The 13,517-nt window shown below is 45.6% G+C and overlaps 1 protein-coding gene across 11 annotated transcripts in view; it reads right to left on the bottom strand.

Annotated features, from left to right (window-relative positions):
* The window catches only part of DNM1 (dynamin 1), a 64,927-nt gene extending 57,827 nt beyond the window's left edge, over window positions 1–7,100 (bottom strand). For all 11 annotated transcript variants that reach the window (XR_003994434.1, XR_003994435.1, XR_003994436.1 and 8 more), the window contains exon 1: window positions 6,741–7,100. Coding sequence is in view for 8 of the 11 variants with exons in the window: in XM_030506716.1 (XP_030362576.1) it covers window positions 6,741–6,901 (161 nt within the window). In the remaining 3 variants the exon portion in view is untranslated. The remainder of the gene's footprint in view (window positions 1–6,740) is intronic.
* Between the last annotated feature and the right edge of the window lie 6,417 nt (window positions 7,101–13,517).

Raw genomic sequence — 13,517 nt, 5'->3', positions numbered from 1 at the left:
GACACAAGGCTGAACATGCCCACCTGCCTGTTAGACACAGTATTCCTTTACCCTGAGCTTTTACTCTCTATCAGGATGTGCAAAACCAGGTCTGAGATCAGGAAAAGAAAGTTTCAAGAGGAATGAGAAGCTGTCCCATCAGTGAGCTGTTTTCCCCTCACACATGACTAGATTTCTTTTTATTCTGAACCAGATTTCATTTCAGCTCTCCTCCCAACCAGCACTACTCTGACTCATATGGTTACGGATCTGTGAGTCCAAGTATTACACCCAAAGTGTTTTTGGTGGCATATCAAGGAAGCAGGTTCACCCCCTGCATAATACCAGTAAATTTCCTTTCACAGATGCCACCTCAAAACCCATTTCACATAGGGCATGCTGGCTGAACACCATATGCTTCTAGGTGACTGCCTGATACTCCTTCCGTAAATCTTGTTTTGCCACTCAAATGCACTGCCTGAAACAAGCATCTGGCTCTTGGCTGACACGGGTGGAGCACACATGGGTTTGCTCTTGTCTAATAAATTCACTGCTCACGGCATCATAATGAGTTTCACCCCAGCAGCTAGAACACAGCAAGAACCGTTTTCTTGATTAACCTCGGTGAAGTTATCAACTTCTTCCAGTTCTCCTCAAAAAGTTTCATCTTAAAGATGCCAAGAAATCCTTACTCTGAGGGAATTTTTACTCACACTTGGATAAACAGGCTCAAACTTGAAGTACAAAGTAGGGACATTCAGTAACTCACCAGCTCAGGAAGGGGATTAGCTTCCTGCCTTAGAATAACATTTTCAGAAGCTGCCTCAGATAGGAGGTGCTGCAGACAAGACTCCCACACCTTCTATTTAAATCTAGCAGAGTTCTGCCTGCTCAGAGCATCTGGAGAACATAGGTTCAAGGAGTTGACTTGGCATCCCCAGCTAGGTATTGGACTATGGCTTCTGAAAACAATTGATAGCCTTTAAAAATAGAACCTCAATTGCACAATACTGAGCATCAGCTTCCAAACTAGAGGTAAAAGCCAGTTTCCTTTCCCTGGGTAAATTCTGATATGATCTGAGACATGCCATAAGGATCTCTTCCATGTGAATATAAAGCTAGTGGGCAGTTAACAGAAGTACGAGGTCATTACTGAAGAGTTAAGCTGAAGCACAGAGTCAGACAGCGAGATCTGCAGAGAACATCCAACTGCTGCACGAATTAGAAAAGATACTGGACTTGTATTTATTTGGGCCAACCCATATAACATTAAAGCGAGTAGTCAGAGGACAAACACAGGCAGACACTGCTGCTGCATCTACAGACACTGAGATTCTGAGACACGGTTTTCCTCCCTTAAAGCCATCCAGATTACATTATGTTTTAACTTAATTATGTATCTCCTCCTTGCATTCCTCCTCCCACCAGTGTTTGCTCAGAGCTGTACAGATTTCTCTTCAGGTAAATTACTTTATCTTGTGGCCTGCTGTACCACATTATTCGTTTCCCCCAGTGGTCCAGATTTTCTTCCTTCCCCAATTAATCAGAAGTGAAAAATAGGTATTTTCTTCCCTGAAGACCAAAGGCTTGCTGCCATTTGAAAGACTATTATTTGACCACAAGTTATTTCTCTTAAGAGCAGAATCTTACTCCTGGCTCTTGCACCATTCTCTGCAACCCTACGTAAAGTCAGTTCCCAAGCAATGCCTATGTCTTTAACCTGCAAATGCACCACAGGATTTGGTCAGCTCACAGATGTATTTACCATACAACAATTAAGGGTCCATGACTTGCAATTACCCTTTGCTCACACTTTAGGCATACAAATGTATCTCAAAGCAGAGCAAAAAAATAAAATAGAATAATCATATTTAAGGAGCCCTTCTGTGGCCTGAGCAGAGCAAGTTAATGAGTGTATCTTCTTACTCAAATTTAAATCTGCCACTAAAGCACTGCATTGATGCACAGCACCACCCAATACAGCAGACATCCTCAATCTATACATAAAGTAGCTGTGACTTTTAGAAGATTTAAACCTTCTATTCTCTTCATGGCACTCAAAGCATGTACTACAGCAGAAGCTTGAGCAGCTTCAAAGCACAAAGATCATTGACAAAACAGTTTTCCAGGAGCATCTGAACAGGCCAAGAATCTAGATCTCAGCATGCATTCCTATAGGATCTTTCACTTCTAGATAGTTGCTAAATACTGCTGCTGGCCTCTGGAGGTATTTTGCTGGGGAAGCTTCCCATGACAAAGCAATGTGTTATCAAAGGCAACATTCCCTCATCATATCTTGGGGGTGTAAGTATCTCTAAGTGGCTGGGGAAGATTGAGATACAAAGAGAAGTTGTTATACCCAAGTTGTTATGCCAAAGCCAAACCAAATCCTGTGACTTCAAGATCTGGCTTTGCATTTTCAGTATGTGATGCTGCAAGGCAAAACCACACTTGCAGCACACAGTGCCTGGCCCTTGTCTGGTTTTGTCAAGGCAATTGCTATAGCACAAGTACCAAACTTAATAGGTATTTATCTTTCCCACTGCCACAGGCATTGCAATGCTGCATTTTACTTGCTTTCTTACCCATACTGAAATTTCAGTTTGCTAGGAGAGAAACTTAGCACAACACAGTTGAATTTAGGTCAATTTCCTCCCAGGTAACATACAAACATCAACTAATCCAGCACATACCATCAGAGCCCAGTGATAGGTTTCTAAGTTCCCAAAAGAGAATGCTTTTGGGGTAATGTTCAAGACTGGGGTCAAGTAAATGCTGATTCACTTCCCACACCTTTGGCACCGCTTAGCTCCCCTGAATAAACGAGATGGTTTCACCTCCATTCAAGTTCTTCCACCTACTACTCCCAGTCCCAAGTCATTGTCTCCTCAACAGCCCCCTTAAACCATCTGTTCTCCAGAAGTCAGAGGTGCCTTGTTTTCTCCATGAAGAGCAATGCAACTGTCCTAGCAGGGCTTAAGCAGCACACTTCCTCGGATCAGAAAACAAGAACACAAGGTGCAGACATTTACAAAGCCATCTGAACACAACCCAGTGCTTTTGGGTTTTCCTGTTTGTAAAGCAGAGATAACAGTAATACTCCCATTTGTGTAACTGATTTGTATAACAGCACTCTTAGAATTCAAAACAAAACAAACAAAAACCAAACAAAACACACTTAAAGAATCATGGAATCGTTTGGGTTGGAAGGGACCATAAAGCTCCTCCAGTTCCAACCCCCTGCCATGGGCAGGGACACCTTCCACTAGAGCAGGTTGCTCCAAGCCCCATCCAGCCTGGCTTGTATTTGTTATTTTCACATGGTAAAATAAGAATGGCATGAACATGAATAATTGTACAACAGCTTTGAGGGATCTCTCGTACATCCCCTCTCCTCGGTCCTTGGGGCTCTCAAGTCAAATGAGCAATACCACATGCTTTGTTCTTTTCATCAGAAGAATTTTGCTGGTACTGGTGCTTGCCCTAAGATCTTCTCATTAAAGAAAGAGGGCAGCAGGGAAGTAACATCACCTCAAGAATAGACTAAATGACCCCTGAGGTCCCTTCCAACCTGAGCTAGAACCACACCAACAGGAAACGCGTGGACCTGACCCAATCAACCTTCCTTCCACTTCTGGGGCCCAGGACAAACCAGTCTACAAGAGATGTGTCACCTGTCTGGCTTCTCTTGTCTCTTCAGTGACTTTAAACACCATCAGCTGGTATCCCAGTCACCATGCTGAGTCTCCGGCAGCAAAAGCACACATAGCAGCCACACTGACATCTGGTATTATAAATACAGGCTCTGCACTGTTGGATAATCTGTTAACAGCAGCGTAAGTGGCACTGGAAGAGCAATTAGTAGTAACTAGTAAGGCATCACATTCAAGAGGAAAATAAAGACGTGTTTGGTAAGACACGTAACTAAACATTGATTGCAGTCAGCATCACTCCTCTGTGCAGAGAGGTTTCCAGCATGCGTGGGATTCAGTGCAAGGTGCCAGCACCAGCCCTGGACTGAAATCCTGCATTGCCAGAGGCCAGGTCTGGCAGTGGGGCCAAATGTGCTGCCCTGTGACATGAACATGGCTTGATGGCAATTTGAAAGGAGCCCTGCAGGTACCGAGCGGGGAAACCATCCCCTCTGCTAAAGTGTCCCCATGGAGCACAGCAGTCAGTACCAACTGCATCAGCATTTGTCCTTGCACATTCCCATCCACTCAGAGAGAAACTCATCAGCACTCACATTCACTGTGCAGTCAGCAGCTGCTGAGCAATAGCTGCACCACCATCCTGGTATCAGGCTGGAGCAGTGACATATGTCATATCCACACTACAGCAATAGTTGTATTTGGACACAGTAGGTCTACACACAATTCCTTCTGATGCCTATTCAGACAAGACAACAGCCCCTCTCACAATTACATTGAGGAGCCATGCTTATTCTGGATACTATTTCCATAGCTTCTTATCATGGTTTCCAATACCCACACAAAAAGAAGAGAAACTACACACAACAGCAGGGCCCCAACATCATTATATCGGGATTGGGTTTTGCAGCATATACACATATATTCTGTGGTAGGATGTCTCACGTTACCAATCTCTAAACCAGCCAGCACTCAAGGGTATCAAATGGAGAAAGACCTCTTCACTCTGACATATCTTCCATTCCCACTCCAATTATTTCCTCTAAATGCTTTTCTACAGACAGGTCTCAGCTTCTGCTCAGGGGACCCTTCATTATTTCCTTTTCTAAAAGCCACAGCACTATAACTTGCTGCTAGAGAGACAACTGATGGGACACAGCGAGGTCACAAGTTCTCCTGGGACAACAGTCATCAGAAAGAGACAGAAAACAATTTTAATTCATTTCTTTTTCCACCAGGCAAAATAAAATGCCCAGTTCTCCGTTGGTGCAGTGGAGACACACCAAGGATTAATATATTCCCTTCTGTTTGCTCAGTCAAAAAGAGAGGGACAGCAAACCCCAATGCACTGACTGCCCTTCCACAAACCCTCCTCTGGCCCGACAGCCACACATTAGATATTACGCCACTGCAGCACTGACTGCATAGATGCTCTAGAAAGGATTTACGAGGGTAGGCTGCCAGTGCTTCGAAAGCATGAAAACAGCAGAGCCAACAGGTGAACCCATTTTGCTCACGTATTTCAAGAGACCTATTTCCCCCTTCTTAGAAAGCTACAGCACAGCAAGCTTTTCCCCTTTGGTGGTAGGAATTGTTATTCTCTTCCTGTGTCTATGGACAAATAAGTGGATACTCTATGATCTGAGGCTCAGTAAATTGTTTCTGCAATGTCTTTCCCTTGGCATGATTCCCAGCATCCCTGGGGGATACCGCATGGACTGTTGGAAGTTAGCAAGAAAGGATCCCAAACTCTTTGAATGCATATCTATAGCAAAGAAAAACAGTAATCTTACTCTGACCATGCTTTCTTTGCACCAGATACAATCCCTGTGCTGCCTTCCTACTACACGCAGCACATCCTGCACTCAATGCTCAAGGCTACCCTCACACAGGTCCAGAATTTGGGGCTACTTGCAGGTAAACAAGCAACTCATACATACCACAGACCCTTCTGACAGTAGAAAAGCTTTGGAAGCCACCTGGCAGCAAATAGCTTAAAAGAAAAAGTGGGCGTGGGGGAACAATATCCAGTAGATGTGGTCACAAAAGGAGTCTGCTTGAAGAGAAAAACCCATGCAAGCATCTGACCAGGTATCACAGCAGTCACTGCTTCTCAGGCAAGTCAGAAGCAAGCTGCATGCCCCTCGTAGCATAACAAACACCTTGATAAGTAAAACCTGGATATCACTGAACACCATTAATTAACGAGGCCACAAACAAGCTGAGGAACACCCCCCTCCCCTCCTCAGGTGTTGTGTGTCTACACTGGCACAGATAACCGGGCAGCACGGGCTGCAATTGACTCAAGTTGCAGATGATGAATGCGAAGGTCACATGAAGGGAAGGCATCAGTATATTGCCTGTCACAAAATGGTAGCACGCGGGGATTTGAGCATATAGGAGGGAGATAACCCCGTCCTTCCTACAGCCTCCCTGCAGCTCCTGACATGGCATCCGCTATGGAGGACAGCGAGGCAGGGCTGCGGGAGGAGGATGGAGCAGATTAAACTTAAACACCCCCCCCCTCCCCGCCGCAGCTCCCTCCCTCCCTTCCTAATGACAACATCCATATATCAGAGCCGCGCCGAGGGGATACCCCGGCCCGGCGGCCCCGCACCGAGTCGGTGAGGGGATGGGGCCAGTCCCCACTGACACATCAGCCCCCCCCCCCGTTATGTAACGGCGCGGGGGGGGACCCACGACACTCCGAAGGTGCGGCAAAGGCGGGAGACCCCGCTGCGGAGATCCCCCACCACGAACGGGGAGCCCTCCAACGCTCCTCCCCGCACCGCAGCGCCCGGGCGTCCTGCAGCGCTGCCCCGCTACTGCACTGCACATGCACCCAGGCGCTGTGCTGGTGAGCCGCACTGCCCGCGCACCGCACCACCCGCACCGTACCGCACTGCCCGCGCACCGCACTACCCGCACCGCCTGTGCATGCGGCAGCGCTGCCCGCGCATCGCGCTCTCCACACACCGCACTGCCCCTGAGGCGCCTCTGCCCGCGCACCACACTGTCCACACACCGCAGTGCCCCTGAAGCGGCTCTCCCTGCGTCCCCCACAGTCCAGCCCGCGGCGGGGCTCCACAGGGACCCTCTCCTCTCTCTTACCTCCCGACGAAATTCTCCAGCACGGAGCTCTTGCCGGCGCTCTGCCCTCCCACCACAGCGATCTGCGGCAGGTCGAGGTTGGCGTTCTGCCCGATGGCGGCGAAGGCGTCCTGCAGCCGGTTGACCAGCGGGATGAGATCCTCCATCCCGCGGTTCCCCATGGCTGCGGCGCGGCACCGGCTCTTTCACAGAGGTGAACTCACACTACTCCCTTTCCCGCTCCCTCACCGGCGGCTATCCCGGCTCTCGCCGCCCCGGCCGGTGGGCACCGGCACCCGCTCGCACCCCTCGCCCCGCTCGACGCCGCCCGCTCCCGCCCGGGCTCGGCTCGGCTCGCCTCAGCCCGCCCCGCCTGCAGACAGCCACGCGCCGCCGCCAGAGGGCATTAAGAGCGCCGGCGCCGCGCTGCATGCTGGGAGTTGTAGTCCGGGCGAGCTGAGGTGGGAGGGGGCAGCCTCCCACAGCCCGGCCTGTGAGGGCAGCCATGGCGCCAAGATCGGGCCAGCTCGCCCCCCCTGACACCAGAGCAGCACAGGCTGTCCCCAGGCCTCGAGGGCTGTGTGGTGCCATGGCTGCTTGGCACACCAGTATGGTCCAAGTTGATGCACCAATGTGGCCCAGCCTGGATGTGCATGCCCGGTTACCATCCATGAGCCTGCAAACCTCGGTCACTGTCCCTTCAGGGTTCAGTCCCTACATCTACACAGCGCAGTCAACACACAGGTATGATTGGATGGGCCTTGGAGCAACCTGTCTCCAACCTTCCCTTGGAGACACGGAAAGGTGTCCCTGCCCGTGGCAGGGGGTTGGAACTGGATGAGCTTTAAGGTCCTTTCCAACACAAACCGGTCTGGGAGTCTATGATTTGGTCAACATACCCGTATGATTTGGTTACAACACCCGCACAGTTTGGTCTTTGCACCCGTGTTTGCTTGGTGCAGTTTACTCTCAGAACCTGTGAAGTTCATTAACCCACCCACACGGGAAGGCTTTGTGTCAGGAGAGCACTCCCAGAATTGCCAGAATACAAAAAATATGTTGATATGATCAAACTGGATGTTTGTAAGAAGTCAATTGTGCTTCTGCTGCTTCATCCCCATTCAAAAGTGGATGAAAAATGAATCAATTTCTGTTTATAGCTATAAAACAGTAGATGTTGCTGTGTTTTGCAGAAAAGCAAACAAATGCTTCCTTTTATGTACTTTGGTTTGTGTTTAAAAATCAGTTGTCTACAATAAAAAGGAAACTGTTTGATTTTGTGTTTTTAAAAGGGCTGGGGTTTTAATAAGAATGTAATGTGAGGCCATATTTGATTTGAAAGTACAGCTTTGAAAACAAGTGCTCAGAAAAGCAGCCGATGGCTAGCGGTGACTCAGGAGGATGGGGAACACTGCATTTCAAACACCCCTCAGTTCGTGCTACCCAGTGCTCTTGTTCACAGCTCAGAGAGAGCTGGGGGTGGTGGGGGAAAGGAATAACAAAAAACTGCAACAGATTTGGAGCTGTATGTTTTGTTTTAAACAGCAACTTTTAGTTATGACGATTCCGAGGAAGATTTCACAGACATCCATCAAATGTAATCCATGCAAAAACACCCACCTGGGCGTACAGAGAAAGTGGAACTACCACACTGAGGGGTGAATTTGTCTCACTGCGTCAGTGAAGATGCCCAAGATGTTCTGAAAACATCATCAGTGTGCAGGTAAGAACACTAAGGAAGGGAAGGGAGCGGCTCCATCTGTAGGGGTAACACCATTGCAGGGCATACGTGGGCTGTTGATGCTATTTTTTTCTCTCAGCAAATTGCCCAATAAGTCTCAAGATACAGGCTTAAGAAACTCAATATAGACTGTGTCTTTAAGCATATGTGCAGCCATTCTGATAAGTTACGTTGAAGGAATCTGGAGAAAAAACATTGGCTTTTTCCTTCAGAAATTGATAGCTGCTTCTCATTGAAGGTCAACACAAAAAGAACAGTGAAGAGTATCAAAGACTTACAGAATAATGTTACCTTCCTTTGTGGATCAGAGCTCATGGTCAGGGAACTTCAGGCTACAAGGATCTTTGAAGCTTTATTTGAGGAACCATAAGGAAATTGTCCTTTTCCTAGATGTTGCTGAAACCTGAAGTTTATCCACACAGCCCTGATTTCAACACAGAGAAAAATTGACCAGTTATGTCACTGCACTCATCTCACATAATTTAAGAGCTGTACTAATTAGCCTTAATGGCCATGACCAGCCTCAGCTGGGACTTCTCCCCACATCTGTGGGCCCAGAAGCTCTATTTAAGCTCAGCCCAGGGCAATTATTTCTTGATGAATTGTGGAAAATTGCTTGTTTCTGCCTCAGTTGCAGCCCTACATGCCTATGGAATCTTCGAGTCTGGCTTCAGGTTGTGGGCTGACTCCCTAACTCTGTCCTATTGTTACAGATATGCCTGGAGATCACTAGAGCTAATCCTGGCCTGCAGGTTTGTACCTCTGCTTAACCTTGGACCTGCCTCATTGCCATGCTGTTGCCTTAAGATCTGGACTTTTTGTTGAATCTAGCTATTATCTTTGGTCTGTCCTGCTTGTTTCCCTTGGATGCTCTGTGGTTGGGCACTGGTTGGAAATACCCCTTGGTCCTGTTCCCCTGGGGAGCAGCCCTGCTCTTGCTCCTCCTGGACAATAGTATTAACTGCTTAGCTAGTACATGAAGAGAGTTGACTTTTTTCCCCTTCTTGCCCCCATACTTCACCCTATGAATTCACCCCTGCCTTTAATACTTCCCCAAAAGCTACTATATTTGACTGTGGTATCAACATTTTCCTAACAATAGAAACATTTACCCTGCAAGTATTGTATTCTACTCTCTGCTTAGTGCTCTAAGCAGGTGTTTTGTTCTGGATGAGCTCATTCCAGTCCAGAAATCATCTTTCAGGTTTAAACCGCTTTCTGGAAAAACTAAAATTAAACTAATACGTTTGTTTTGAGAAAGGTTTGTGAAAGAACAGTAAAAACATGGTATGTTAACAGTTAATATTAAGGCTATAGAGGGAAAGAAAGAAAGTTCATGTTGCCAGTTAAGGAGCTGGTGCAGCAGAAAGGCTCATGCCTTCTCCTCTTTACAGGTATTCTTTCATTATGTTCTTTGGGTTTATTTTGCTGTGGAAATTGTACTTAGTTCTTGTGAAATGTGGTTCTTGGGGTGGGTTTTAGGAGGTCCTTGGTCTGACTATGGTTTCAGGGCAAAAGTGCACTGGAGGGATGGGGAGCTAACAGGGTGCTCTCCAGGCAGACAAGAAAGGAAGAAAAGGAGTGCTGGAATTGGTGAAAATCTGCAGAAATACTTACAAACTTTATGTAGATTTATCATCAGATTGATACTAGTGTAAAACTGAGATGCACAAATTGTGCTCCTGCTTCTCCTGCCTTGCAGAGATGCTCATAAGCAAATGAGACCGCAGTGTAATGCCTGCAGCATTATCCCTACAAAAACTCATTAATATTATGGAGCCTAACTGCTTCTGCAGCAATTGTAATCACTGAGCCCAGAGACTCAAACTCCAGATCTGAGGCAGACGCTTGCTTTTCAAGAAGCTTTATAAACCTACACCTCCCACTGATGAAAATGAGAACTGCAGGTGCTCAGAATCGTTCCTAAAGCCTTCCATTTTCTCTCCTGCAAGAAACTGAGTTGCAAGGATGTTAGCAGCAAACAGGCCTTTTGATTTTGTAATACCTCCCACTGTCACTTATGGAGCAGCATGTAGCAGTTATAGAAGGAAAACCAACTGTGTGATCATCCATGGGAAATACTGAAAAACTGCAGTGTCTCTGAAATAAAAAGGGATTTTATAAACTGGTGTGGACAGGAAAAATCTATTTCTTTCTACTTCGGTAGAAAAACTTAAGATGTGAGCAAAGAAAACTAATAGGGGTGAGAGATTCCCCCTCCCAAGATGCTATAAATATTTCTGGATGTGCTTTAATGTGAATCCCTAAAAATGAATGTGGGCATAACTGCGTGTGTTTCTATGTATGGCTATCAACATAAGGACAGTTTTGTACACTGATTTTGTCACCTCATGCAAATAGAACTCCCAGTTTAGTTGGCATAATTAGAAATAGACACTTGAGTGCTGGATTCTGGCCCTCATTCCTTGCCCTTGCCAAAAGAACATATCGAGTCCTCAGAGAAAAAAGAGGCAAAAACGTGGAATACCATCAGCTTACAATTCTCCTGGTTACCTGCAGACTGTTTCTGCTAACTCCAGGTAGAGCTGTGACTGTTCGGAATGTGTCACAGTGGGTCATGAAGTGGATGTTCCTAAAAAATGTCTATAAAGACAGGTAAGAATTTAAATTGCATGTTTGCAAGCAGAGTTCCACAAAGAATCTGGGCTAGGATTGTCACTGTCTGTACCAATAGAGAATACATTATACAGCTGGCAAACAGTGAAACAAATTAATTGAAACTAGCCTCTTATATTTACATGACTATGTAAAGCTGCCTATAGAGATAAAAAGAATTCAAGTATCTATTTTATGGGTACTTAAATGCTGCTATCTATACTACAGTATACAGGTAGTAACATCATTGATCTCTTGTGATACCAGTTGCTCACAAATGGAAAGTTAATCTCTAATGTTCCTATCGGTTGGAAAAACTATCTGAAAGAGAAGCAGCCTTTAACTTCTGAGTTTTAAATCTAGAGCTTTTCTTTGTAGAATAGCAGTGAAATATTTCCTCATCTTCAGTTCTGAAAGAGGAAATTTGCTGAACTGGTCTGCAAATCCCTCAAAAAGAGGTAAAAGATGGTAAATTTAGCGTCTGAGACACTGGGCCAGGTTTATCTTTAGAGTGGCTCCACAGAAGCCAAAATATACATAAGAGGAAAAAAGAAACTGAATGATACAGTCCATCAGGAAAGGGAATTGCACATGATGTGAGTTTAAATTAACACTTTTAAGAGCAACAAAGCTGAATTCTCTGTACTTTCTACATCCAGTGAGATGATACAAAATAGCTCCTGGAATATATTTTACCTTCTGAGGCTGAAAATCACTGATAGAAGCCGATTGGCAAAATGGGTGTAAAACCAGTATCTCAGTTTATATCCTGTGACCCTGTCTTACCAATTAGGAAATATTTGGAATAGCTTTCTAAAGCAATAGAACAAAGAGTGAGTGCAAATGTCCTTGAATGCACAGATCATTTTGCTTTGCAATGTTGTGTGTTGCTGCTTTCACATGTGTGAATGCAGCCTTCCTCCAGATAAAAGTGACAGGGAAAACAGTGGAATTGCAGTAATCAATATCAGCTGCTGAGAGCAGGTCTGGCGAAACCTCACCAGTTCTTTCAACAGATAAAGCCCCAAAAGCAGGAGGAAAAAGTTCTATAAAGCTCCATATGCATTTTTCTCCAAAGAGTTTGGGAGGTTTAAAGACATTATGGTGAGAACCAGTTATATCCTAGTGAAATGGATGAGTAATACCACCATCCTCACGGATTGCAGAGGAAATTGTGGGCACCGCAGTATCCTGGTGCTGTCACTGAGAAACGCTTGGATTTTTAGAAGCTATGTGGCTTCAAGGGCTGCATACCAAGTCTTTTCCAAAGCCAAAATTAAAACATACAACTGCACAGTCCAGTCATGTGCTGAGAACTAGAGATCTTTGGTTATCTGCCCACCTGATCTGGTCCCTGGAACAGATTCATATAGCCCAGTAAAACCTTGGCTATATAATGCAATCCAGCTCCTGAAAAGCATTCATATGGTATGTCCTCTTGTCTGCAAGAAATTTTATAACCTTGATGTAATCACATAAAGGTGTAATGCAGGTTGCCTTACAGTGATGATCCAACAACTCTGCTGATGACTCTGTTGCAGGCTAATTTCTAGGTCATTTCCTTACCTTGAACTTTTACTCTTTCATTCACTCCTGTTGCCAGTGAGACACAAGTTTTGCCTAGCGATTAGGTTATTAGTGATGATGTCTGTACTGTAGTACTGTTTTGAAGATTCCATGTGTACTTATGACATGTATTTACTACTGTTTACTGAAGAGCAAGTTGCTTAATAATTGAAAAGGAAATGTTCCTTGCAGGAAAAAACAGCTGTCAGAAGATGGGAGGTCAAGGTCTGTGGACCAATGCTCCATGGGCGCCAATGGTAAGTAAGTACTATCAGACACACAGTTCTATGACCAGTAATGAAAGAAAGGATCCTGGACCAGTTTTCTGCACTGTTACCTTCCATCTCTGCATGACTTTCAAACTGAACAGTGTGATTAACTGAATCTGGAACCTTCTGGATTCAGTCAAACCATCTTTGGTAGGTGGGATGTTTGTCTGGCACATAGAGGCATGTCTGAAGATCAGCCTTTGGATTGTAGGTTGATAAAGCAGCATGTGTCTTCACCTCCTACAGCCCTGCTCCTGACTTGTGTTGTGCATGCATGGGCCTAAATCCACGTCCAGATTTGTGTTCAGTGCAGCAGTGCATCTACATCTTGTACTGTAGGCTTTTTGTTCATCAATTCAGGCTGTTTATTGAATAATGTGTATATAGGACCTCACAGAGGGAAGACCAATCTTTGAGGGGAGCCTCTAGACTATGTCAGAATATAATATCTAACAGTAAAAACCTGCAGACTTCGTTATCACATCTCATTGACATGGTGCTTTGAAAATTTACAAATGTTACATACAGAATCCCAGACTGGTTTGGGTTGAATGGACCTTAAAGCTTCTCCAGTTCTCAACCCCCTGCCAGGGGCAGGGACACCTT

This window comes from Strigops habroptila, chromosome 15 (genome assembly GCF_004027225.2).
Source record: "Strigops habroptila isolate Jane chromosome 15, bStrHab1.2.pri, whole genome shotgun sequence".
Lineage (NCBI taxonomy): Eukaryota > Metazoa > Chordata > Aves > Psittaciformes > Psittacidae > Strigops > Strigops habroptila.
Note: the sequence above shows the minus strand (reverse complement) of the source record. Positions and strands in the feature narration are given on the sequence as shown.